Source organism: Thunnus thynnus, chromosome 23, assembly GCF_963924715.1.
Source record: "Thunnus thynnus chromosome 23, fThuThy2.1, whole genome shotgun sequence".
Taxonomy (NCBI): Eukaryota; Metazoa; Chordata; class Actinopteri; order Scombriformes; family Scombridae; genus Thunnus; species Thunnus thynnus.
In genome coordinates, this window is record NC_089539.1 from 17,561,860 (window position 1) to 17,586,489 (window position 24,630).

At 39.0% G+C, this 24,630-nt stretch overlaps 3 protein-coding genes and 5 non-coding genes across 9 annotated transcripts; 2 read left to right on the top strand and 6 right to left on the bottom strand.

Moving 5' to 3' along the window:
- Positions 1 to 1,990: 1,990 nt before the first annotated feature.
- On the bottom strand, positions 1,991 to 15,057 carry ttll1 (tubulin tyrosine ligase-like family, member 1). The gene is made up of 10 exons (XM_067581770.1): positions 14,340 to 15,057; positions 14,042 to 14,165; positions 12,539 to 12,747; positions 12,204 to 12,384; positions 11,839 to 11,976; positions 11,628 to 11,736; positions 11,296 to 11,439; positions 10,583 to 10,669; positions 9,196 to 9,359; positions 1,991 to 3,802 (listed from the first exon to the last, which is right to left on the bottom strand). The coding sequence occupies exons 2-10, from the start codon at positions 14,152 to 14,154 to the stop codon at positions 3,673 to 3,675; spliced, it is 1,275 nt and encodes a 424-aa protein (XP_067437871.1). The 5' UTR covers positions 14,155 to 14,165; positions 14,340 to 15,057; the 3' UTR covers positions 1,991 to 3,672.
- On the top strand, positions 4,071 to 4,157 carry trnay-gua (transfer RNA tyrosine (anticodon GUA)). Its single transcript is given in 2 exon segments — positions 4,071 to 4,107; positions 4,122 to 4,157. It is a non-coding gene; the product is annotated as a tRNA-Tyr (tRNA).
- Positions 6,202 to 6,288, bottom strand: trnay-gua (transfer RNA tyrosine (anticodon GUA)). The gene is given in 2 exon segments: positions 6,202 to 6,237; positions 6,252 to 6,288. It is a non-coding gene; the product is annotated as a tRNA-Tyr (tRNA).
- trnay-gua (transfer RNA tyrosine (anticodon GUA)) lies at positions 7,803 to 7,889 on the bottom strand. The gene is given in 2 exon segments: positions 7,803 to 7,838; positions 7,853 to 7,889. It is a non-coding gene; the product is annotated as a tRNA-Tyr (tRNA).
- On the bottom strand, positions 8,691 to 8,778 carry trnay-gua (transfer RNA tyrosine (anticodon GUA)). The gene is given in 2 exon segments: positions 8,691 to 8,726; positions 8,742 to 8,778. It is a non-coding gene; the product is annotated as a tRNA-Tyr (tRNA).
- On the bottom strand, positions 8,948 to 9,034 carry trnay-gua (transfer RNA tyrosine (anticodon GUA)). Its single transcript is given in 2 exon segments — positions 8,948 to 8,983; positions 8,998 to 9,034. It is a non-coding gene; the product is annotated as a tRNA-Tyr (tRNA).
- A 1,700-nt stretch (positions 15,058 to 16,757) lies between the features above and the next one.
- bik (BCL2 interacting killer) lies at positions 16,758 to 20,492 on the top strand. Its single transcript, XM_067581806.1, has 6 exons — positions 16,758 to 16,848; positions 16,933 to 16,961; positions 18,039 to 18,141; positions 18,419 to 18,571; positions 18,667 to 18,772; positions 19,902 to 20,492. The coding sequence occupies exons 3-6, from the start codon at positions 18,047 to 18,049 to the stop codon at positions 20,016 to 20,018; spliced, it is 471 nt and encodes a 156-aa protein (XP_067437907.1). The 5' UTR covers positions 16,758 to 16,848; positions 16,933 to 16,961; positions 18,039 to 18,046; the 3' UTR covers positions 20,019 to 20,492.
- Positions 20,493 to 20,544: 52 nt separating this feature from the next.
- mcat (malonyl CoA:ACP acyltransferase (mitochondrial)) lies at positions 20,545 to 24,379 on the bottom strand. Of its 2 annotated transcripts, XM_067581804.1 has the most exons (6): positions 24,288 to 24,373; positions 23,806 to 24,187; positions 21,983 to 22,070; positions 21,670 to 21,887; positions 21,294 to 21,431; positions 20,545 to 20,995 (listed from the first exon to the last, which is right to left on the bottom strand). In XM_067581804.1, the coding sequence occupies exons 2-6, from the start codon at positions 23,998 to 24,000 to the stop codon at positions 20,723 to 20,725; spliced, it is 912 nt and encodes a 303-aa protein (XP_067437905.1). In that variant the 5' UTR covers positions 24,001 to 24,187; positions 24,288 to 24,373; the 3' UTR covers positions 20,545 to 20,722. The 2 variants fall into 2 exon arrangements, with proteins under 2 accessions (XP_067437905.1, XP_067437904.1); XM_067581803.1 differs by having other exon boundaries at positions 23,806 to 24,379.
- Between the last annotated feature and the right edge of the window lie 251 nt (positions 24,380 to 24,630).

A 24,630-nucleotide genomic window follows, 5' to 3' on the forward strand; every position in this document is an offset into this window, starting at 1 on the left:
CCAGCGATACATAAAAAAAACTTCTTACATGTGAATATAAATTCAAATTTTTCAAATTGCCCAATATGTATCAACATGCCACTACCTGAGGGACATATATACACATAAATACACCTATATACAATACATATTAATAGATATAAATATAATAGATATAACAGATATTGTTTCATTGACTCTTTGATTCTTTGGCAATATTGTTGTCACATTCATGCCGATAAAACAGATTTGAATTTACATATGAATGTATCTGTCATAATAAACAAATGATGTGATATAATATAATATAGTATTATTACTCTGACAGGGTCATTTTAACAGGGCCATTCTGTTGCATATAAGCAGCTTTACTTTTGACACATAAAGTAAATTTAGCTGATAATGTTCTACTTTTCTTAAATAAAATTTTGAATGCAGGACATGCAATTAGTGAATTAGTAATAGTAAATACTGGTAAATATCTCAGAGAATTCTGTTGTTAAAGACAAAATGACAAAATATACAAAAATATAACTTGTCTAAATATGTCAAAACCTTTATTCTGAAATCGCTTCACTTCCGATCCTGCGCTGTGTAAAACTGGTTAGCTTAGCAAATTAAGAAGAGGCGCGCCTGTCTGACGTCACATCCCCTGAAAAGTTCGTCTGGTTACTTTACCCTGAGGCCCCCTATTGGTTTCCAGTATGAGGTCTGGGGCCCTTCTTTGGTCCTGGAGCGGTTTGCAGGGGTCAGTCAGCAAATGAGGAATAATTTGATTTCTCTTGAACTCAACTCTTGAAACTTAAAAGCTTGAAGTCATCATTGAATGTGTTACTTTTTGCTTGTCAACCCATCAGACAGTTCTTTAATTCCAGTAAAGGTCATGTAAATGTTTTAAAATATCAATTTGGGGGCGACTGAGGTCAGAAGTTCTGAGGTTATTAATGTCCCAGTCCATCTAAACATTGAGCAAAGTAGTACTGCAGGCACATGGTTAGCTGCTAAATGAAGCAGTGTTGTAATATATCACATTTCCCCATGCACACATATATCAAGCAAATGATAATGACAGTATGCAAACACAAATTCAAGGTCTGAGAATGCAAAATAAAGAACAAAAGTACCGTTTCAGAAAGAGGAAGTTCATAATGGTCTCATATTTCTCATAATGAACCCCCTGCACAATATGGGTCTTTCTTTACTCATGCAGAAGCAATAAACTTGCAATACAAACATTCAGGTGTACAATCTTCAGCTTATTATATTTCCTTCATCACATGCAGTCTGAGCGATCTGTCCACAAATCAAAAAAAGATCCTTCCTTTTTATTGTAATTGACATGTCAACATTTCACAAAGTCCTGCAAATAAACTGCTATATGTTGTTTCGTTAAAGGGCCATTTCACCATCATTTCTCTTTAAGCCCTGCTTTAAAATGAACATTATCTATTTGTCAAGGCAGCACCAATGTGGATATTTTATTGACAGGGAACTAAAAGAAAACAATGAAATTCCCGTACAGAGAGGTATCATTAACGTAAAGCTAAAAACAGACTAAGCTCTTCACATCGTGTCACACAAAACATGGTTTATAACCACGATAAAGAACACCAGCAGCACGTCGATCCAGTTTCTTATTTGGCACGGGGGTCGGCTACACCTCAGTTTATTTCATCTCTCAGTAAAGGATGTACTGTATGTGGCAAACAGACTGCGACAGATCAGGTGGCTCATACGTCTTGCCAAACTACTGTTCTGCATGTCCATAACAGCAGTTTGGCAAGACGTACTGAAACAGTGTGGTGGTGGTGGTGGTGGGAGTGTCAAACTTTCATAGTCAAGGAACGGTGCCATGCAGAGACCTACTTTGCTGCTGTGCCTTTGGAAGGATTGACCTCTGATTAATCTAAACTCCAGACAGATTAGGTCCATCAAAGGCTACTGCCCCCCCACCTCCCTCCCCCCTTACCACAGTGAAGTGACGAGAAACACAAAACAGGTTGAATTGAAATTTATAAAGCACATAAATTGATAAAGAGCAAATTAACAGGCCTGTTACATAATCAGTAGAGAATTTTGCTTCTCTTGTGTTATTTCAAATCAAGAATAAGCAGACATTTGGCATACAAAAGCAGCATTTAGTTTCACAAAACACCAAATGGATTTCTACATCAGAGCAGGGCTGAAAGATATTGTTTCAGCATCAATGTTGTACTTTATGAATGTGTAATAGTCACACTGGAAAGACAAACTGTAAATCATTTTAATGCTGGATAGAAAAATGAAAAAAGTTCCCTTTTTCAAGACTAATATTAAAGACAAACAGTCCATCTGATGAATAATATCATTCATTATTATTATCATTATATATATCATCATCAGACTCGGCCTCTTCAATTAGAGTATGAAAAGTGGTTAAGACTATATTGATCAAGGAATTAACCCTGGATTAAATTAAAGTGCATTGCTTGAGTGATCAATTCTACATAAGTCAAAAGCTGAATTTATATGGAGAGCATGTAACTTAAATTATTGCAATTTACCCAGCAAAAACAAAGATATTATAATGATTTTTTTTTTACTTTCAAAATATCGTTCAGCCCTACTTGAGTGTATTACAAAAGGCGGATGAATAATCATCGTCAGTGTTTCAATCTTTCAGTAGTTGCAGGACATACAGTAAACGCCTGATAGCTAAGTATGCATACATTCCCAATAAATATAACTGTTTAAGAAAGATTTGAGATGTACTCAACTCAAAATGCAACATGGCAAATAGGTTTAATATTTAAGCAGAAATAAAGTGCAACAGGGTTCTGCACTGAATACAATCAGTCTTAATGATCCCCTCCCTGCATATACATATTGATAATGAACATATAAAAACATTATTAAATTCTAGTTTGGGGTCTATACACATTTAGTGCTGTTAATTCTATACTGCCTATCAGTACATTATATCTTTATAATCTTTGCACTGGTTACACTTATTGTCCCTTTTTAATATGTTCCTTACATACGGTTTATCTTCTCGTTAGCACCGATGTGGCAGGTCAAGTTAAAGTGTCACTACTCGGTAATCATGCATAGTTCAGGTTGTTTTAATACTTCTTGCTCGTTTCTTGTTGTTTTTGTATTTCCACTAACTTTCTTTTAACTTTGTGTATTTGCCATTTTCTCACTTGCGACTCCTACTGCAGCCATCAGAGCAGAGGTGTGTTTCTTTAAGTTTCCTCTTTCAAATTTGATATTTTTTTGCCTTCTGGCTTAAAGTTTTTTTGGGGGGAGTTTTACTTGTTCAAAGAGAACTTAGCCTCGGTTGTGAACTGTTGTTGAGACATTACAAGTGATGTTAGGCTTTAAGAATAAACTTGCCTTGCCTTTACTTCACCTTTAACCCCACCGACACAATTTCTACATTTTTTTTAGCTACTCTTCCATAAAAACAACCACAAACTCCAGCCCTTAAAATTCCCCAAATATGACAATGATGGTTTTTCTCCCCTCCAGCAGCAGCAGGGTTGGTGACCCCTGTGCCACAGTCGGTGAAATTTGAAGAGAGGGAGCAGTCCTCCAACGGATAGTTGGGCTAAAAAAAAGAGAGTCTAGGTGGTCCTTTTTTTTATTCCCTGTGCCACACTGGTGAAGCCTGTGGTAATGTACAGGAAGTCATTAAAAGTCAGCAATATCACCTCACTTCCAGGTGGCGGCAGCAGGGCGAACGCCTGCGCTCCCCTTGGTGCCCTTTGACCCCAGGGACTGGCCCGAGCGGCTCCGCAGGTCACGCTCGGCATTCTCGCTCTGCGCCTGCTCCTCGTCGTACCTGGTGACACACGCAGAAGGAAACCAGAGTCAGATGAGTGACACGGTAAAGAAATACATGCGAGGGAATTCCTGTTGCCCTCTTTGGTTGCTTTTACGTGGAACAAATAGAGGATTTACTCAAACAATCCCCCCCTTGGTAAACCCCTAAGCACTCACTACCCTCACCCTTGTTTAAACAATGCAGAATGGTGCACCTATTGTGAGAAGATCCCTGAATGCAAAGCATGACTGATAGCTGACTGGTCTGTTAAACTTTAACAACCCTCCCTTCGATAGCTCAGTTGGTAGAGCGGAGGACTGTAGTGGAAATGCCAGGCATCCTTAGGTCGCTGGTTCAAATCCGGCTCGAAGGAGGACTTTTTTTTTCATGTGACTGCCACTTTTAATTTGTTATAGCCACAAACAAGTTGTAGGTGTTTTCCTAATCACTTAAACACCATAATATACGTATGTAACTATAACAAAATGGACTTTGATTAGGGGCTGGCTCCTCTTAAGACATGAAAAGATATTATATATGAGGAAATGGTGAGGAGAAAAACCTTCAGCACCTATTCATAACATCTCAACAGCAGACTTTCAACCAACAAACTGAAATAAAGTTTGTATAAAAAATATTTTGCACCTTTTCTGAGCAGCAGTGAACAAAGATAAGGTAAGGTTGCTCATAAAAGAGTGCAGAGGCAGAGGGTTGATCCCTCTGTGCCGAGCAGATGTTGAGCAGTTTGTTTTAACAGATGCAGCTTTTTCAGAATGGATTTGTGCAGTGACTTATGATCTTTGCCGCTGCCGCAACAGAACTCCTCTGCTTTAATTCAGCCAAATATAACCAACACATTTTCCATTGTTAGCAGTTGTTTTTGGTGCTGTTTTTTTACACCGCATATACAGTGTAATAGTGTGGAAACTGAGGGGAATCCTAAAGTCTTTCCTGTGTTTACTTAAAGTCATAAGTAAACATAGGAAAGATTTGCATGGCAATGGTCTGTTGTACAGGACAGATCACACTACAGTGTACTTTGTTCCTCAGCACACCATTATGTCACATATTTAAAACACACACCCTTGAGCCGGATTTGAACTGGTGACCTAAGGATACCTGCGACTAAGTCCTCCACTCTACCAACTGAGATATCAAAAGAAGACATCATGTTTAAAAGCACTGGTAGTAGCATGCATTTCTGTTACAATACTCTACCTCACTGCAAACAACATGAGACCAGGGCCTACTAGAACGTTACTGACTACAGAAACAGTAATTTCATATGATTTAATTTCATTCACTTAATACTGCAAGGTCAGTATCAGCCCTGATAGCAATCTAGAGGTTGGGATTGGTGAATCTCTATTAAAAACTCTCATTATATCAGGAGCATTATGCAATGCCAATTGCATTTTCTCTGTTTAGCTGTAGATAGCAGAAGTGTTACAAAGGCTACAGCTGACAGCTTACTGTTCTCTTGGCATTTTTCGGTAGCTACGATCCGATTTAGTCCCCGAAACTGCTGAACAACATATTTCTTTTGCCTCTTTACAGTTAAAAGTCACTCCTTTGAGCCGGATTTGAACCAGCGACCTAAGGATGCCTAGTTTAACCACTACAGTCCTCCGCTCTACCAACTGAGCTATCGAAGGTAGACAAGATGCTAAAAGCGCTAATAGAAGCATGTGTTTGTGTTTACTGTGAACAAGAGTGACTTTCCAGGGTTACAATTATGAATAAGAAACACTCAAATAAAAATAAATACAAGGTATATTACTGTATATACCTGCTGTGCATCATCTAGTGTTAACCTAACTAATAAAATCATGACATAAACTTTATGTTGCCCAAACACTCGTCCTTTGAAGTGCAGTTGAATCAGTGACTCACATACAGACTGCAGCTAAAGGGGCCAGTATACCCAGTATGGTTGAATAGCTTCAGAAACGCCCTCCCCCACACACACACACACACCCTTCTGAGGTCGGATTAGCGGGGGCTGTGCAGGGCAATTTCTGTAACTTTCCAAAATGGACAATCTGCCATTCACACCCACTTCACACCATGATTGGCCAGCTGCGCGGAGGCGAGAAAGTTGTCACGGTTTAACGCGTCTCTCTAGCTCTTTTTTTTTTTTTCATTCCTGTCAGAACCATTTCGGGTCACTTTTAATGTGAACAACCACATGCAGCACTATGAAATATTAAATATGTGCCATTATATCCACATTTAAACAATATCAGTTCTCTGCGTTCTTTATGGTTGCTGGTTTTTCACTCCACCTTTTGAGTGTAGTCATTCAGAACAACTGTAAACAACTATACTGCAACCTTAATAATTTACCGTACTTGTATGAGCTGATCCGGTCTAAACTGTTGATATTTCACCACTCATTTTTCACAGTTAAAAGTCACTCCTTCGAGCCGGATTTGAACCAGCGACCTAAGGATGCCTGACATTACCACTACAGTCCTCCGCTCTACCAACTGAGCTATCGAAGGGTGATAACAAGCTACGGTTGCTAGTAGAAGCAGGTGGTTGTGGTAACAATAAGAAAGAGACACTTCCCAGAATTATAATTATGAATAAGAAACACTAAAATAAAAACCACTACAGTCATCTGCTCTACTGATTGAGCTGAGATTAGATGCTGTTTCCTCTAAAGACAAGACAAATATTTTATATGGGGAAATGGTGACTGCTTTAATAGAACAAATCTTCAGCACCTATTCATAACATTTCAACAGCATAATGATAGAAACTAAAGAAAACAATAAGTAGAGCAGAGTCAACTTTAACCAGACTCTGAACCAACAAAAGGAAAGAAAATTTCTATAAAAATATTTTCCTCATTAACACATTTGGAGAAAAGCAGCTTTTCTGAGCAGCAGTGAACAAAGATAAGGTAAGGTTGCTCATAAAAGAGTGCAGAGGCAGAAGGGTTGATCCCTCTGTGCCGAGCAGATGTTGAGCAGTTTGTTTTAACAGATGCAGCTTTTTCAGAATGGATTTGTGCAGTGACTTATGATCTTTGCCGCTGCCGCAACAGAACTCCTCTGCTTTAATTCAGCCAAATATAACCAACACATTTTCCATTGTTAGCAGTTGTTTTTGGTGCTGTTTTTTACACCGCATATACAGTGTAATAGTGTGGAAACTGAGGGGAATCCTAAAGTCTTTCCTGTGTTTACTTTAAGTCATAAGTAAACATAGGAAAGATTTGCATGGCAATGGTCTGTTGTACAGGACAGATCACACTACAGTGTACTTTGTTCCTCAGCACACCATTATGTCACATATTTAAAATGCACACCCTCAAGCCGGATTTGAACCGGTGACCTAAGGATACCTGCTACTACGTCTACAGTCCTCCAATCTACCAATTGAGATATTGAACTGAGACATCATCTTAAAAAGCACTAGTAGTAGCATGCATTTCTGTTACAATACTCTACCTCACTGCAAACAACATGAGACCAGGGCCTACTAGAACATCACTGACTGCAGAAACAGTAATTTCATAGTGACTTTGATGTAGAGACTGCATTGATTGGTAACAGCCGAACGATACCTTATTCATTTAATACTGCAAGGTCAGTATCAGTCCTGATAGCGAGCCAGAGGTTCAGATTGGTGAATCCCTTCTAAAAACTGATACTCTCACTGTATCTCTGTTTTGCCATAGATAGCAGTACTATTACAAAGGCTCAAGCCTACAGCTTACTGTTCTGTAGACAGTTTTTCGGTAGTTATGAACCATTTCAGTCTCCTAAACTGCTGAACAACATATTTCACAACTTATCTTCTCCCCTCTTTACAGTTAAAAGCATTTCCTTCGAGCGTTATGCAATGCCAACTGCGTTTTCTCTGATTAGCTGTAGATAGCAGAACTGTTACAAAGGCTACAGCTGATAGCTTACTGTTCTCTTGGCATTTTTTGGTAGTTACGATCCGATTTAGTCTCTGGAACTGCTGAACAACATATTTCTTTTGCCTCTTTACAGTTAAAAGTCTCTCCTTCGAGCCGGATTTGAACCAGCGACCTAAGGATGCCTGGTATACTCACTACAGTCCTCCGCTCTACCAACTGAGCTATCGAAGGCAGACAACATACTGAAAGTGCTAATAGAAGCATGTGTTTGTGTTTACTGTAAGCAAGAGTGACTTTCCAGAGTTCCAATTATGAATAAGAAACACTCAAATAAAAATGAATACAAGGTATATTACTGTATATTCCTACTGTGCATCATCTAGTGTTAATGTTAACCTACCAAATAATGTCAATGACATATGAGACAATCCAGCCTAAACAGCCTAAACCTGCCACTGCTTCAGGCTGGATTTGAACCAGCAAGCTAAGGATGCCTGATGACACTACTACAGTCCTCCGCTCCAAAAGGAGTCAAACAAACTATGCTGTGTATTTCATTGGATTGTGATGCAGTGGGAGCACTGCTGCTCAGTTTTAGTTGTGGCTGCTGTTAATCCCGACCACATACTGCTATAGAGTTAAAAGAATCTGGTGCATTTTATTCTCTTCTTGCTTTCTCTAGTCTCTAGAAGTGAAAGTCAAAGGCAGCTTGACTTTGCTGTAGATTACCAATGATTTTGTAGATTCTTGATTTTCTTCATTCAAGAATCTAGAAGAAGTCGCCTTGATTCAGTACTACCAGAAATAAAAGATGACTAGACTTTTTTTAATTATTTTAAATTCCACTCTTTTGAGGAATATGCAGCGAAGTCCTGTTGCCTTTCTCTTAACACTTGAAGATATCCTATTGCCTGGATGTCTGAGAATATTTACTCTAGAGTTCATGTGCTGAAGAACTTCTATTTAGTTACGTCTTCTGGAAAACGTGTAGGTATGTAAACAATCCATTCTCCTCATACAGTTAAAAGCCACTCCTTCGAGCCGGATTTGAACCAGCGACCTAAGGATACCTGCATATAACCACTACAGTCCTCCGCTCTACCAACTGAGCTATCGAAGGGTACAACAACCCAAAAGCTGATGCTTCGATTTAGAGTAAAAACAGCCACTGCTTTTATTAACAAGGTACCAGTACTAGTTAATACACAACAGTATAATCCTCTAACAGTCTCATTGCTGTAGCTGCTATTAGACACAACACACTATTAAGTCATGCAGTTAAAAGTCACTCCTTCGAGCCGGATTTGAACCAGCGACCTAAGGATGCCTGATATGACCACTACAGTCCTCCACTCTACCAACTGAGCTATCGAAGGTTTCTAAACACCTTGCTGCAGGATAGCAGGTCAAACTTTGTAACTAGAGAAGGTAAACTTTTACTTTAGGCTGATATTTTTAGCGTCTGTGTGACCCCCTCGTGGCTGTTAGAGGTTGCCTGGACTCTTACTTGTGACTGGCAGATTTAAGTGTCACTCACAGGACTTGATAGTTGCCCAGGGCCTCTCTGGGCGGGCTGCGGTTCCAGCGGCAGTCTGGGATGTCCCCGTTGGGCGTGACGATGTTGAGGGTGTCGTTGATGAGGTTGTACTTCAGGATGCGGTCGTTGGCTGTGCTGGAGGTCAACGAGGGAGAGGCATTGACCTGTGGATCGCATAGAGAGAATGACATTTACATTTGAAAAGAGAGGAATTGTGCACATGGAGATTCAGTTTCAAATTTGGAATAAACAATTCACAGCTCCTGGGTGCGGCACATGAATGTACTGAGGGATCCAACAAGGCCTGAGCTCATTGTTCAGTTTCCTCCTACCCTATATAGAAGCTTTTATCAAGCAGGAAATTCTGCTGCTAATGTGCACATAAACACATACATTGAAGGAAGTAAATACACACTGGAAAACTTAGACGGCTGCCCGAACGAGATAAAGCAGCAACCTTGATATCAACAAACACTTAGTAGACGGCGTAAACAGCATTGCATGTTAATAAGAGTTGGATACTTGCATACATCAAACCATGACAGTGGAAGTTTCAGGAATAATGAGCAAAGGAAAGTGTTCCTGACAAGGTTTGTGGCACACGTTGTTTCGGTCCCTCACTGAGGAGCGATTATGCCCCGCAACCAACTTCATGTCGACCAAAATAGATCAGATTGGTGTCTGTGAACAAAAATAGTTCAGACGTAGCCTGGAAACCCAGCGACATATTGTACGGCTGTCGAAATGAGCGCAGTAAAATATGACAGTCACACACCAAGCATAATATTTAGACAGCTAAAAAAAAAAAGGATGATGATACAATGAAGACAAGTGCAACAAATTTAAAATCGCATATTATCTTCAATCATTAAGATAAGCCAGCAAATAGCCTGTATCAGCCTGTATTCCTTATAGTATACAGCTTCAGTTTCAGGTCTTTACACTAGAATAGTGCACCGAGAGGGTTAAAGACACACCTTCAGCACAACAAAGAGAGGCAAACATCCAAACGTACGCTCACAAAGTTCAATCTCAAGGGCATTTCAAGTTGCCTCATACTCCAGGGAAAGGAACGTGAACTCACCGTGCAAGTATGTGAAGTATCTCTGGGCTTAGTGAAATATGCAACTTGTGTCTTTAAGAACTAGGCTAAGTAATACATCATTTTTTATCCACAGCAGAAGTTCATTTTTAGTCTATTAAATCCCTTTAATGTGCATACCTGCCTTAAAATGTTGGAACGCTACCATGTTGTTGGGTAATTTTATGAATGTATGGATCTAATGTTTTTATTTGAGAGTGTTAAGTTATTTTATGTATTTGTACGGTGCTATTTAACTAAATAAAACTAACTGTGTGTATGTAATAACTCACTTAAAAGACTTACCTCGATAAGCCATGGCTTGAGCTTGTCATCAATAATGATGTCATACCCGTAACACTCGAAACAGTGCTTGTCATTGTTCATCACAGGCTGAGAGGAAGAGGAGACAGAGAGAGAAATGGGAAGATGAATTGTGAAATGTGGGGAAGTTTTTAACTGAACAGACATTGATTCAGTCAGGAGGGATGTTAGTAAGTAAACATATTAAAAAAATCCACGAGCAGTTGTAACTATTAGCAACACAGCTTCAGTCTATCATCGCTGGGTATCGAGGCTTTAAAGGGGAAGTGAGTCAGATCACTTAGAAGAAAAGAGAAGTGTGCATTCGGTTGGGTACTAAAAACGAAAAGACATCACCACATTGAGGTGGTTGTGCAGCTGTGTGTTTAAAAGTGTTTGCCCACTGAAATGACGTACAACCAAACACTTAAAACAGCATCCGAACAGGAACAAAGTAAAACTCAACGACTGAAACACTGCAAGACTGCAACATGTGTGGTTCAATGGTTTGTGTGCTGTATGTAGGGATGTGAGTAAGTGCAGATTTACCTCAAATTGATCATTTAACATACAAAACATATAGGATCAACAGTAGACATCATAAAATTATTGTATTTCTGTCTTGTTAATCAGCATGTAGGAGTAAGTGTCACATAGTTTCAAGTTGAGGAAATTTTGGAGTTAAAAAAAACAACAAAATCATGATGTAGACTTACAGCCACAGCCTTCAGGGACTGCACCACGATCCAGTGGATCTGATCGAACAGTCGGCTGGTCACCTCCTTTCCTCTGGTGCTCTCTAGGTACAAACGGAGGTTACTGACCGTCCACTTGCCTCCGTGGACGTGGTTGTAGTCGTCCTGTGTTAAAGGCACACAACTAGATGTTGGAATTTTTGTTTTTACATACAGTATGAGGTTTTAAAGACACTTTAAAAACATAACCTCCTTCTATTTAATATCCAATATAACTTAAAACTTACTCGTACTAAATATTTGGTGCGCCGTATGAATTCCCACTATCCATACCAGACATAATACACACTTACCCCGTGTTTTTGGATGGCCACATTAGTGAGGTGAACAAACATGTTGTCCAGCTCACTTGTGCTTGGTGTGTACTTCACTGTGCAGAACCTACAGAAACCCAGCTTGTACCTACAAGTCAAACACGAAAGGACGCTCAAAAAGTTCAGTTACGTCAATAAATCGAAGCAACAGATGTATATAACCTACATATACTGTATATTCGGGGCTTACATGTAGCATTTGAGTGGCCTGTACGTGGTCACCAGGACGTAGAGTCGCAGGTCGAACTTCTTCCCTCCTATCAGCAGAGGATTATCGATGTACAAGGAGATAACGTAGGCTTCTTTGCCACTAGAGGCTGCTACAAACCTGGAGGCAAAAAGCAAGAGGAAAAGCATAAGAGCATTCTGTGGACAGTTTTGGGTGTGAACCTAGGAATCAAATGCTCAAACAGTAGATTCTCCTCATATGGGATCATTTATTCATTGTTACGCAGTTTTCTGGCTACAATCCAGGCTCTTCAGTCCATTTTTATCAAAAGGAGAAAGATGAAAGCAGAGACTAAGTGTGTTATGATGACTTCCTTGTCGACTCACGTGGAGGTGCGGCTGTCTCTGGACCACTTTTTAATCTGGGACAGTTTGTTGATGAGGAAGATGCCCTTGCCTTGGGCCTTCCCACAGGGCTTCATGATCCAGGTGCTGGATGGATTCTTGCGGAACTCTTCCACAAAGAGATTATAATCGGCAGGGAGCATGAACGTCACAGGGACAAAATCTGCATATCATACAGAGAATGAATAAAACATAATCAGCTTTATTAGAGAAAGCTTTAAATGTTTTGTGTATCCACGATGGAAAATGGGACGGTGGCAGATAAAATATGTGTGCATTTCTACTCTAATCCCTTCCCTCAGCCCTCTAATAGATACCTAAATAAATATATTTTCCATTCTCGTCCTTCTCTGCCAGCGGGCTGCCTTCCTTCTCCAGCTCCTTGCGGTAGCGTTTGATGTTCTTAATCATCAAGTCCTTCCTGGTCAGCTCATAATGGTTGGGGAAGTGGTTAACCATCTGGTCATCTGACAGGCGGTAGCCGGTGTCCACGCTGAACACATTCCTGATGGTCTGGATGCTCATCCTACATGTGGGTACAAATAAACCTGTGTTATGGTGATCTGAAGAGTCTGGAACCTATATATAAGCATGGTGGTATATTTAGAATCAACATGGGGGGCGTCTGTGGCTCAAAAGACCAGCGGTTCGATCCCCGACTCCTCCAGTCCGCATGTCGAAGTGTTCTTGGGCAAGATACTGAACCCCAAATTGCTCACCAAAGGCTGTGCCATCGGTGTGAGAGTGTGGGTATTAATGAGTATTAAAACCTGCCCTGATGATGATGATGATGAACGAGTTGGCACCTTGCATGGAAGCCTCTGCCATCAGTGTATCAGAGTGAGCGTATACTCAAGTATTGTACAAAGGTACAAATTTAAGGTCCTTCTAAAGCTGCAACAATTAGTCAGTCGACAGGAAATAAATCTGCAACTATTTTGATAATCGAATAATCATTTTAGTAATTTTATAAGCAAATATGCCAAAACATTTGCTTGTTTTAGCTTCTCGATTGTGATGATTTAATGCTTTTCTTTGTCATAAATGATAGTAATCTCAATATCTTTAGGTTGTGGACTGTTGTACAGACAAAATAAGACATTTAAAGATGTAACCATTGGCTTTGGGAAATTATAACAGGCATTTTCACTACTTTCTGACAATTTATAGACAAAAGAGTTCATTGATTAATCAAGAAAATAATCAGAAGATTAATCGACAATGAGAATAATCATTTGTTGCAACCCTAGGTACTTGTACTTTAGATTTATACTGTTTTATAAGTGTACTCCATTAGATTTCAGGCTTTTTACTGCACTATATGTATCTGACAGCTATAATTCCTAGTTACCTGAATACAATGCATTGTTAAAGATTAAACCAGTGGTTCCCAACCTTTTTGGCTTGTGACCCCTTACAAAAAAGCAGAGTCTAGTTGAAGCACCTCGCTAAGTTTCACACGTACACGTAGACTTTTATTCAAATAACTTAGCTGTTCGAGGCCCAGAGAGGTAAAATTATCCAACATTTCAACCAAAAACTAGAGAAAGGTACAAAAAATACCAACAACTAAATGCTGCTTATGCATTGATCCATCAGTCATAACTATCTAATAATGTAATATATATTACTTGAAAGTCACAGGGGCCACTTCTTTTGATACACTATCTTTACTAATATGGAATATTTATGTTGTGGTATTGGTACTTTGATCTAAGCAGAGGATCTGACTACTTCTTCCAACATTCTATTTGTGTGATTTGTACAGACAATATTATCTTAGGACTAAAAATGATTTGAATGTAGATGCAAATATGTACCAGTAGAAATTCCAGTCCTCGTTTTCTGTGACTGGGATCCATTCCCTCTTCTCAAAGTTGTTGATGAGTACTGATTTCTCAATATCAGTCACCCACTTCACCTTACCGGCCATGGTGCCTCCCACTAGGGTGGAGCACAACATAACAGGTAAACAGCCAGTAAAGCAGACAAACACAGAGACATGATTCATGACAATGCACTGTAAATAGAATACATACAGTATATAAGAAAATGCATGCTTAAAGCATGGACCAAAGCATTTTGCATTGCCTCTGTGGTTGCTAACAAGTCACCGACCTGCAAATCAATTTCAGGAAACAGCCAGTCATCAGCATCAGCTAGCCGGGCTGGCTCAGTTAGCAGGCTGCTGAATCCTCCCTGGACGGCTGCTGCAGAGGCTGGGCGGACATCACCAAGTCAGTGATGCAATCTCATCAGACCGTGGTCAGATAAACTCTCAGCCGGAGGACAGGCTGTCAGCATCACCGATAGCTTCTCCTAACAACGGAGAACCGCCTCCATGTTGGCAGTTTCATAGCTAACGAGCCACATTTATTGATCCAGGCGTCGTGAAGCTGGACACAGTGACGAAACGCGCCCACCACGACCAAAGTCCTTGCTATTAAAAACGTAATTAAATATTTCATGTAAAATATACCTCTGCCATGCGACTGAATTGCAATTTTTGGTGGGATTTTTATATAAAAATGTCAAAAATCTGAAACGACGTCGTTTTGGGCTTGGCTTATCCGGGAGGATAACCTAGCAACGGAGGACGCAGTGACGTCAGCACGATGGTAAATACCACACTTGACCAGCAGGGGTCAGTGTTGTTCTGTGTATGGAAGTTCAACTGCAACAAATAAATTACATCCAGTCGTTATTATGATATATATGTTTGATATAAGCTCCAAGAAGTTATCTGCTGAAAATAGTAATAATTCTAGAAATATTCAGTGGCGGAAGAAGTACTCAGATCTTTTACTTCAGTAAAAGTAGCAATACCACAATGAAAAAAATACTCAGTTACAAGTAAAAGTCCTGCATTCAAAATTTTACTTAAGTAAAAGTACATAAATATTGTCAACAAAATGTACTTAAAGTATAAAGAGTAAAAGTACACATTATGCAAAATGGCCCAATTTAATGTTGTCCAGGTAGAGCTAATTTTAACACCGTAGACTAGTATATTAGTCTAATCTATAACCATGCACATCAACTGATCATATGTTTTAAGAATAAAATATTGATCTGAAAAGTAACTAGTGACTACAGCTGTGACATAAATATAGTGGAATAAGAAGTACAATATTTCCCTCTGAAATGTAGTGGAGTAGAAGTATAAAGTAGCACAAAATGGAAATACTCAAGCAAAGTACTATTACCTCGAAATTGTACTTAAGCACTGTACTTGAGTAAATGTACTTGGTTTCATTCCACCACTGGAAATATTAAAAATCATATTTTTGCCATTTGAGGTAGGGGTTGGATAGGTTTGACACACAAATGGATTCATAGAGAAACCAGCTTGTTAAATGCCTTGTAAAACCTTAGTATTTTTTTTTTACATATCACCCTTAAATTTGGTGCACTTATGGCCAAGGAGTGTGGGAATCAGAAAATGTAAAGTTTGAAGAGTTTTATAACCCAGATTTGAGGAGATTCACTATAAGAAAAAAATGCAGTTTTTAATGAAAATTGTGGATTCACTGTCCTTTATTTTCCTGGAGATTATTGAATTAACTAATTTACTTTTTACACCTAATGGTACAAGTGTCCTTTTCCCTTTAAGCCATTAAGTCTGCTTCGGTGTTGTATACAGAAGATGTTAAACAGAATTACCCAGAGTTATATAAAATTAGGCACAGTGTAATGTAATGTTATTGTAATGTTTATACTGTTACAACTGATGTGTGTTTTCAGTGTGCTGCTCAAACTGTACAATAAAGAGAAAAAAAATCCTGTACAATAAAGGTTTCTTTAAAAAAAAAAAAAAAAGAAAGCATACAATGAACTAAGAACCCAGAACTGAACCACTTGAAACACCAAACACACAGTGTTTCTGTTGCGTTAAAAAAGAATAATAGAAAGATAACATTTTAGTGGACACACATTAGCTTCTATACAAAATATTATTTTTATCTGTAGTTGTCTTCTTTTACTACCATATGAACACTTCATTTGAGTTTTTTCAGACGTTAAGTGTATATGAAATCCCATTATTACAATCTTATTATATACAGCAAATATTCTTTTTTAGATTGCATAAAATAAACAAACAAACTATTATTATAATGTATTATTATACATATTAGTGGCCAGCCGTCCATGTAATCAATACAAAATGTTTTGACACGATCACAGGTGTACAAGTGTTGTACAGTGTTACTGGTGTCAAAATTTATTAATAACATTATTACAGCATTATTATTGTTATTTGTAATACATTTGTAATACAATACATTTCACCTTCCAAATGAAACCAAGTTATCATTAAAATTTAAGAACACTTATCTTTATGCCATTAATATTGAAAAGGGATATATATATACACATTGTATGTCGTTCTGTATCTTTTTTGTTTGTTTGTTTCACTTTATTGAACATGCATCACATAAACAGCAGGTTGGCAGAATTGAATAAATGAAAAATAAACAGAACAGTATCTTCTGCTCAAATTGATTTTCCACATTTTATGGTTTTATGTGTCGCCCCCTGCTGGTCACTGTCGGCAGCAGCAGGTAAAGGCGTGGCCAGTGATATTTGAGTCAGTTACCTGAGAGCAACAAGATTAAAGGACGCTGCTGTAAGTGCAGGAAAATACCTACAAATATTTATTTTATTTCACTATCAAAACCTTTGAATTACAATGTCTTTATGTTTATTACAGGGCGGCGTCCGCTTTAATCTACACAAAAGGTAAGTTTTACTTTCATTTTTACCTGTTTACTACCAATCATATTCGATTTTTATCTAACACGAGTTTAAGATAATATAAAACTGCTGCAGAAAAGCTAATCTGGATGTGTAATCAGTCATTTTTTAAGTTAATTCATGTCTATAGGCTTAATTCGTAATCCAATATGCGTGATCTTCAAAACGACCTTTGTTTGCTTTGGGTGAGAAGGATGACTTCATCTCTTTGTTGTGACAATATGACAAAGAACTACTGGCTATTACAGGATTAATACTTAAAAACTGTGGACTGGGCTTTATTTTGCAGCATTGGCTTTGATTATAAAGTTTAATTTCTCACAGTGAGAGCTACTATTTGATGATATTATGCCATCAAATTGGCATAAACATAAAGATGAAGTGATAAAAGATGAATTACCATAATAACACAAAGAGAAACCTTTTCGATTCTAACACTAGTAATTACTTCAAATTACTCGTTTAACTCAAGATTATTAAGTGAACAATAAGTTTAAAACTAGTAAACGGATTGTTTTGAGCCATTAATGTTTTATAAAAAACCAGTTTGGTTAATTTGAGTTATGGAAATGGGGAATTTGCATCCAGTCACGTGAGTGAAGATACAACAGAAACTGGTTTGAGGACAGGTGCATGTAGGCGGGTACACACCTGTTTATACCTGATAGAGCAAAACAGATGATAAAGAATTATGATGATAAAAAAATGTCACTGGTTATGAACTAGTCCTGAACATCACATTAACTGGAGGGTTGAAACACACGTTTGTGGCAACATACAGTAAGCAGACTACAACTGTTGGACTTCATCCAACAGATGATGTCATCTCTTCAAACCTGTTTTATTAACCTGGATATTCTCCCCGGTAACACAGCCACCGCCTATCCTGGTCATATGACCCAGTATTTACACAACCTGTTTATGAACGTTGGGAGTCCAGGAAGGACATCACATTAACACCTACAAACAGTGGAACCATCACCTGTCCTGCATGGCTAATGATGTTTTTCCCGTCACATGTACCAATATGATTAATTTGCATTCAACCTGTTCCCTTTTCAGAAAACAAGATGGTGGAAATAACAAGAAAGCCGAGTCGTGTCGTCTCCCTCCAGGCTGGACCTGGTGACGTGGACACTGGTACCCTGTCTGACGTCAACCTCAGGTACGGGCCTTCCCCGCTACAGCGTGACGGTTCATAGTAACAACAATACACAGCTCGGACAGGCTGCGCCTCAGGCAACACACCATGTGGGATCAGTTGTACTGATAACAAACAATATAATAAAAGGTTTTTGTTTTCAGAATCATTATGTCACAAAAAATAAGCACTGTATGCCTCAACTCAAGCTACCGACTGACAACACTTTGCTTACACAATGAGAAAAAAACAGACACAGATCTTAGTAACTGAGCAAGAGTCCCTCCTGTTCCTCCTTTAGGATCAATGACAGGGCTGCTCGGGTCTTTGGTCGTCAGTTGGCTGTAATTGGAGACCAGCTGGACCAGGAGTGGGCCAGCAGACAGCTGAACTGGTTACCGACTCCCCTGCACATGCTGAGACCCGCTCAGGCACTGACCAGGACCATCTACCGGTAAAGAAAAATCCACAAAGCATGCCACTTCATGTTATTCATTTTACATCTGTACAGCGTTTAAGAAATCCTAACCTGGTGTTGCTCCTTCACAGGGACATCCACAGTCAGTTATGGGGCTTCCAGGGCTTGTGTGCTGCAGTGAAGGCCTGGATAGCGAGCACTGCGCCTGGGCAGGGGATCCTCAGATCTGAGGCCTGGGTAACACTCTGATATTATATTTATGTCAAGTCTGAGCGCACAACGAGGCATTTTTAGCACAGAAAAAGACTGTTTTGCATGCACATAATTCATATTTTTGCGCGAGTGCTTCCCTACTTCCCTTGTGACAGATAATCCTAATAAAGATCAGACTGGAAACAAAACATCCAATTAGAAACGTCCTACTCCAATTATCCAATAGGCTTTAAATGTTACACTCTGTCATGTTGAGTGAGCATGTAGACAAACTTGAACTGACTTGTAAATGTAGTAAAACTGTATGTGCTTATTAAGCTACACGAGCAAAAATACATTTATTGAAAACAGAATTTTTTTTTTTGGTTGCTAAAATTGATTTTCATGATAATAACCTCACAAAGTCTAATTTATATGCATGAAAAAACTCATTGCACGCTCAGAATTGAGACACAACAATAATTCGGTAACACTTTATTTTGCAGGTCCTTTCATTTAATACCAATTTCATGTAAATTTTCTACATAATTTGCAGGTATTTATTGGTTAATTTCTAGAGCATTTTACAGGAAGGATGGTGCAATTTGGTACAAATTGTAAGAAGAAATGGAAAAAATTGTAAGTTGGTTTCATTGGTGAGCACCTACTCATTATATTTGGGTTCATAGTTGTTTATTTGCAAATATTCTTAATAAATTAGACTCAACAGTTCTTCAACTGACAGAAAATACTTTCTTTGTATTAGTGTTGGGAAATTATTGAAAAAAAGTCCTGAAAATTACTAGGAAAGTACAGGATCCATAAAATAGTGTTATTGAAATTGTTGATAGTTTTTAAGAAACAATGTAATATGTTAATGTATCGTTTGACACACAAACTACACACTGAACACTTTTCTGTCGGTTAAAGAATTGCGAGTCTAATTTATTAAGATTTTGTGCAAATTAACAACTACAAATGAAACTACAATTCAACCAATGTAACTTTATTCCTCCCTTTTTTCTTAAAATTTGTCCTAAATTGCACCACCGTCTCTGCAAAATGTCCTAAAAATGAACCGTTAAATACCTGCAAATTACTCCAGGAAATAAATGTAAAATTAAGGGACCTGTAAAAGCATTTTCCAATAATTCCTTTATATATCTCCTTACAGGTGTCCACTTTTAAACCCGCAACCTGCACTGGCTGGACCAGAGGAGCACTAGTGACTGTGGCACTGGTGGCTGCAGTGTCCATTTTCGGTGCTTTATGGGTGGAAGGGAGAGCCTAAGTGGCCACAAGCAGGTCTTTCGGCCATTATATATTTGACCAAAAAAATGTTTGCAAACAAGTGACAGTTATTGCTAAGTGATTTGCTTCTGCTGTTTACTTCGACTTCTCTTTTTTATACTAATTTAATGAGCGGTATTTAATTTGACACAAAGACTGCAAACACCTTTTTAGGGCAACACGACCAGAAGCAGGAGAAAAAAATATACTTGTGGGGAACTGGGAATGGTTTATATCAGCTTTACAGTCTTGCTTAAGGAGTTGGTCAGTGTTTTGTAGCATTAACATGATGGTTCACGGTTGTATTAATGTCAAAGTGCTTGTTTCCAATGACTGGACTGTTGCTGGTCTGCAGTCTTTTATATCCAGATTAGTTTCTTACTGGTTTAAGAGGCCATAATTTTTTACAAATGAAATGTAGCCTTGCTTAATATACAATTAAGGGAGCTGGACTTTCTGTTTCGGATTTAAAAATGCTTTTTTTCATGTGATGCAAATAAACTTCATAATGACAAAAACTTTGCAGGTCTCATTAATAAAAAAATCATTTATTCAGTTATACAATAACAAACAAGACCATCAAGAAGCAACCACAGGAGCTCGACGGTCTTGCAGGTTGGGTTGTTTGAGATAAAATGAGCACTGAGGCCCGTTTAACTTCCTGTAGTTTGCCTTTTTCATCACCGAGTCCATGTCTCTGCATTATCAGTCCTCATAAGTGGTGACTTCCACATGTGTGTACGTGTTGAAGGCCTTCCTGTTGCACTTCTGAAGCGTGGCGCCGAGCTGCTTTCCGGGGCCGACCTCATAGGTGTGAGGGAACTTTTCCCCCTGCATCCTCTCGAAGATCTCGTGCAGAGTCTGCTCCCACTTGACCGGCGACACCAGCTGCTTCACCAGCTGTCTGCGTACGTGGCTTTCGTTCATGTAGCGCTTGCCGTCCACGTTGGAGTACACGTTGATCTCAGGACGACGAACCTGAACGGAGGAGAAATCTCAGTGTTAGACGGAAGTACTTACTTAGTCGAGCTGTCTGGTTTTTCCAAGAGTTGTGTCTATATTTTTAAAAAAACAAATAGCTATTGGCGAGGTTAGGTGAGATGTGTATGAAACAAAGTAATATTAAATGGGCAATAAGTATGATTTTACTCTCTCACAGCACAAAAAGATGATGTAGTTTGATGACAGCTTTGTTTAGAGAACACTGAAGCTGTTCTGGCAGTTTACGAGTATCCCAAACTCCAAAGCTGACACGGTGGGTGCACAGCGGACTTACCTCCACCTGTCGGAGAACCTCTCTGAGGGGTTCGGTGGCCGACTTCATCAGCTCAGTGTGGAAGGCTCCGCTGACCGGGAGAGGCTTGGTCCTCATGAACTGGAGATGCCTCGAGTTCTTCTGGAGGAAATCCAGCGCCTGGAGAAACAACACAGCACACAGCCTTTGTCATGACTGAGACTTGAAGACTAATTGTAAAATTGTAAGACTTTTTTTTCATGACACTTTGTTACACAGAGTTATATCACTGTAAATTAGATAAATGAACAAGGATATGGAGTATTTTTCCACCTCAGCTGATGCTTTTAGAGCTGTATTTTCAAATAAATGCTTTGTGAGGCTTTGTGGTTTCTTCCATTACAGATTAACCTGTTACCTGTTGGTGCCCTGCGATGACCCTGCCGTCAGGGAACAGATAGTTGGCAACAGAGCAGACCGGCTCCGTGATCCCCAGGCTCTTGCAGTGCTCTTTAGCCTGCAGACAGGCATATTTATACTGGGCCTGTGGTCTACCAATCACTGACAGCATCCCACTGGGAACCAGCTCTGACGCTTTCTGCATGGCCTCTGCACGCACCTTCACTGCATACAAAGCTGGAGAACACAGCGGGGGTGAATATTGGATATTGATTTGATATTGCTGCCACTATGCTTTTAACTAAGCAACAGCTCTGATGTGTCATGTTCACCTTCTGCAAAGTTCATGGCACCAGAAAAGACCAGCGCAGCAAATTCTCCGACGCTGAAACCTGCAGCAGCAACACATGTCTCAATGGCCTGTGGACACAAGTTTAAAACAAATAAATAAGCTCACACACACACACACACACACTACTGCCAGCAGGGTCCTTGTGAGGTCTGAACAGCTGAAATACACAAGATAAAAGGATAAATAGAGCTTTTGAAGTGAGTTTATTCCTGTGTCTTGAGTCACAATCACTTTGCAGAATCAATTTAACATCTAATACACACTGTATGATCATCATATTTAAAAAAGAAAAGATGCATTGGTATAGCTTAAACTACCCAGCAGCATATTAAGTCTCTTGACATTAGCTACACCCTGACCAACTACAAGATTAAAATGCTACTTACATCATAATGCATCAGTAATAATAACCCAATTATATTAAATTAAGACAAAGATTAATTTTGCCTTTTTGGATTTATTCATTTGAAGCTTGGAGAGGTGGAAGTATCCAGAATTTTGCAAGAAGAGGCAAAAAATTAGGTAAAATCTGGAAGAATGCATCATTGTGGATAACTGAAATATGTTTTTTATTCCTTTAATCATCACGTGATGATCACCATCAACTATACTTTTACTTGAATAAAATTTTGCATGCAGGAATTAAATGCAGTATTGCTACTTTTGCTTAAATGAAGGATCTAAATAAATTAAATTAAATAAACGGAAACAGCCACAATAAACAATATCACACACAAAAAACATGCATGTGTATCACAATATTGTTAAGACACAAAATCACATTATTATCATTATCATCAAGACACTAGAATGGTAACATATGATTAGTTTTATTATCATTGTTTGTGAATATCTTGAATCTTTGAATAAGCGATCAAATTGTTTAGTGAACATATTGTCAGGCAAAAGTGAAAATGTCCATCACAATTTATTCAATATTCAGATATTATTCCAGAGCCAGTGGTGAGACTTCAAATTACTTATTTTCATTGATAACAGTCCAGAACCAAAAGATATTCAGTTTACAATCATTATAATAAAACATTTAAAAAAGCAGCAAATCCTTTAATTTAAGACTAGAGACAACAACTGTAGGGCATGTTTGCAGGATATATGAACTAAATAATCAAAGGATAGGTTCACAATTCTTCAAGTCTGTCTTACAACAACAGTCAGGTGCCCATATAAAGAGTGAAAGAGGTTTTCCTCATTGTAATCATTCTTCCTGTTCATACTGGTTATTAAAAGATCCCCTCCAAATGCGCTTTCAGTTTAAATAATGAGGGCCAAAATCCACAGTGTGTCCACACAGTCATTTTGTCCCAAAAATCCATTTAAAAGTTGATGTGAAGCTTATATGAGGCTTCAGTAGTCTGAGTTAGTCATATCAAGTGGATATCTGCCACATTTACAGTCTTTTTAGCATCAAATTCCCTCTTTGTGTTTCCCTGTTGAGCTGCAGTGGAAGTATAATAGCAAGAAGAGGGACTAATTGACTAATTTGGACATCTGAAGTTTCATATTAGTTTCAGATAAACTTTTAAACGCATTTTTGCACAGAAGGAGGCTTCTGATTGTGTCTCCCATCACTTATATTGTAAGTGCATTATGAAAGATCCATATGATTATAGATCTTCTAGTGGTCAGTATGAACAGGAGGGACGATTACAGCAAGAAAAACCTGTTTCAATGCTCATTTGGGCTCCTGAATATTGTTTCAAGTCATACTTAAAAAATTGTGAACCCGTCCTTTAATCTATTAATTAAGTAGTTGTCTGATATTTCCGTTTTATTCATGTCTACCTTGGGGTTTTCGTGGTTCAGCCTCTCCACCGCAGCTAGCGAGGTGACAAACACAGCCGGCTGACAGTGAACCGTCTTCTGCAGCTCTTCCTCCGGTCCCTGCAGGCACAGAGACAGCAGGTCGTACCCGAGGATCTTCTGGGCTACTGTGAACATTTCTTTAACGTTAGGGTACTTTAGAAGTCCGCGACCCATGCCCACAAACTGGCTGCCCTGACCGGGGAAGAGGAGCACGGAGCGGCCGCTGGGGTCTTTTCTGGGTCTCCGCTCCGCCGGCTCGCCGTCCGGCGGAGGAGCCGGATGAGGAGCTCCATTCCCCGGCTGGTCGGTGGACAGACTCCGGCACAGATATCTGACCTTCCTTCTGGAGACTGCTGCCAGTCTGACAACCAAAGATGCCGACATGAGGTCTCTTCACTTAATGGTGTCTTTACGGTTAAAACAGACCCATAATAAGAGAAATATAGTTAATTTATGAAAACCTTTATTTATATTAGAACAGATCTACTCATCGCCCAGCGTGACTTCTCACAGGAGGCACCATGTTGTTTAAACTTGTCGGCAGGTTTGTTTTCCTTCCGGGTGATTTTTCGGCTCTTACCTGCTGCAGCGCCATCTTCCGGTCAAAATAGGTTATGATTTTAAAGGTCCCATATATTACAATTTTCCTGTGTTTTCTTTGAAGTCTTGATATCCATAAGAATACGTTTTTTGTTGTTTTAAGTATCAAAAACCATCTCAATATAGTTTTACAACTCCTCTCTTAATGGTCTCTCTGGAGCTCTATCAAGAACAGGCTGTTTTGTGTCTAAATGCCCCTCTCCT

Coding starts and splice junctions, on each gene's coding strand:
- ttll1 (XM_067581770.1), bottom strand. CDS start 14,154: ATGGCCGGTAAGGTGAAGTGGGTGACTGATATTGAGAAATCAGTACTC. Junction 12,385..12,538: donor TGGAAAATATATTTATTTAG/GTATCTATTAGA, acceptor TATGATATGCAG/ATTTTGTCCCTGTGACGTTC. Junction 9,360..10,582: donor TCAAGCCATGGCTTATCGAG/GTAAGTCTTTTA, acceptor TGCGATCCACAG/GTCAATGCCTCTCCCTCGTT.
- bik (XM_067581806.1), top strand. CDS start 18,047: ATGGTGGAAATAACAAGAAAGCCGAGTCGTGTCGTCTCCCTCCAGGCT. Junction 18,142..18,418: donor CTGTCTGACGTCAACCTCAG/GTACGGGCCTTC, acceptor TTCCTCCTTTAG/GATCAATGACAGGGCTGCTC. Junction 18,773..19,901: donor TCCTCAGATCTGAGGCCTGG/GTAACACTCTGA, acceptor ATCTCCTTACAG/GTGTCCACTTTTAAACCCGC.
- mcat (XM_067581803.1), bottom strand. CDS start 24,210: ATGTCGGCATCTTTGGTTGTCAGACTGGCAGCAGTCTCCAGAAGGAAG. Junction 21,432..21,669: donor TCATCGCAGGGCACCAACAG/GTAACAGGTTAA, acceptor TTGTTTCTCCAG/GCGCTGGATTTCCTCCAGAA. Junction 20,996..21,293: donor AGGTTCTCCGACAGGTGGAG/GTAAGTCCGCTG, acceptor TCCTCCGTTCAG/GTTCGTCGTCCTGAGATCAA.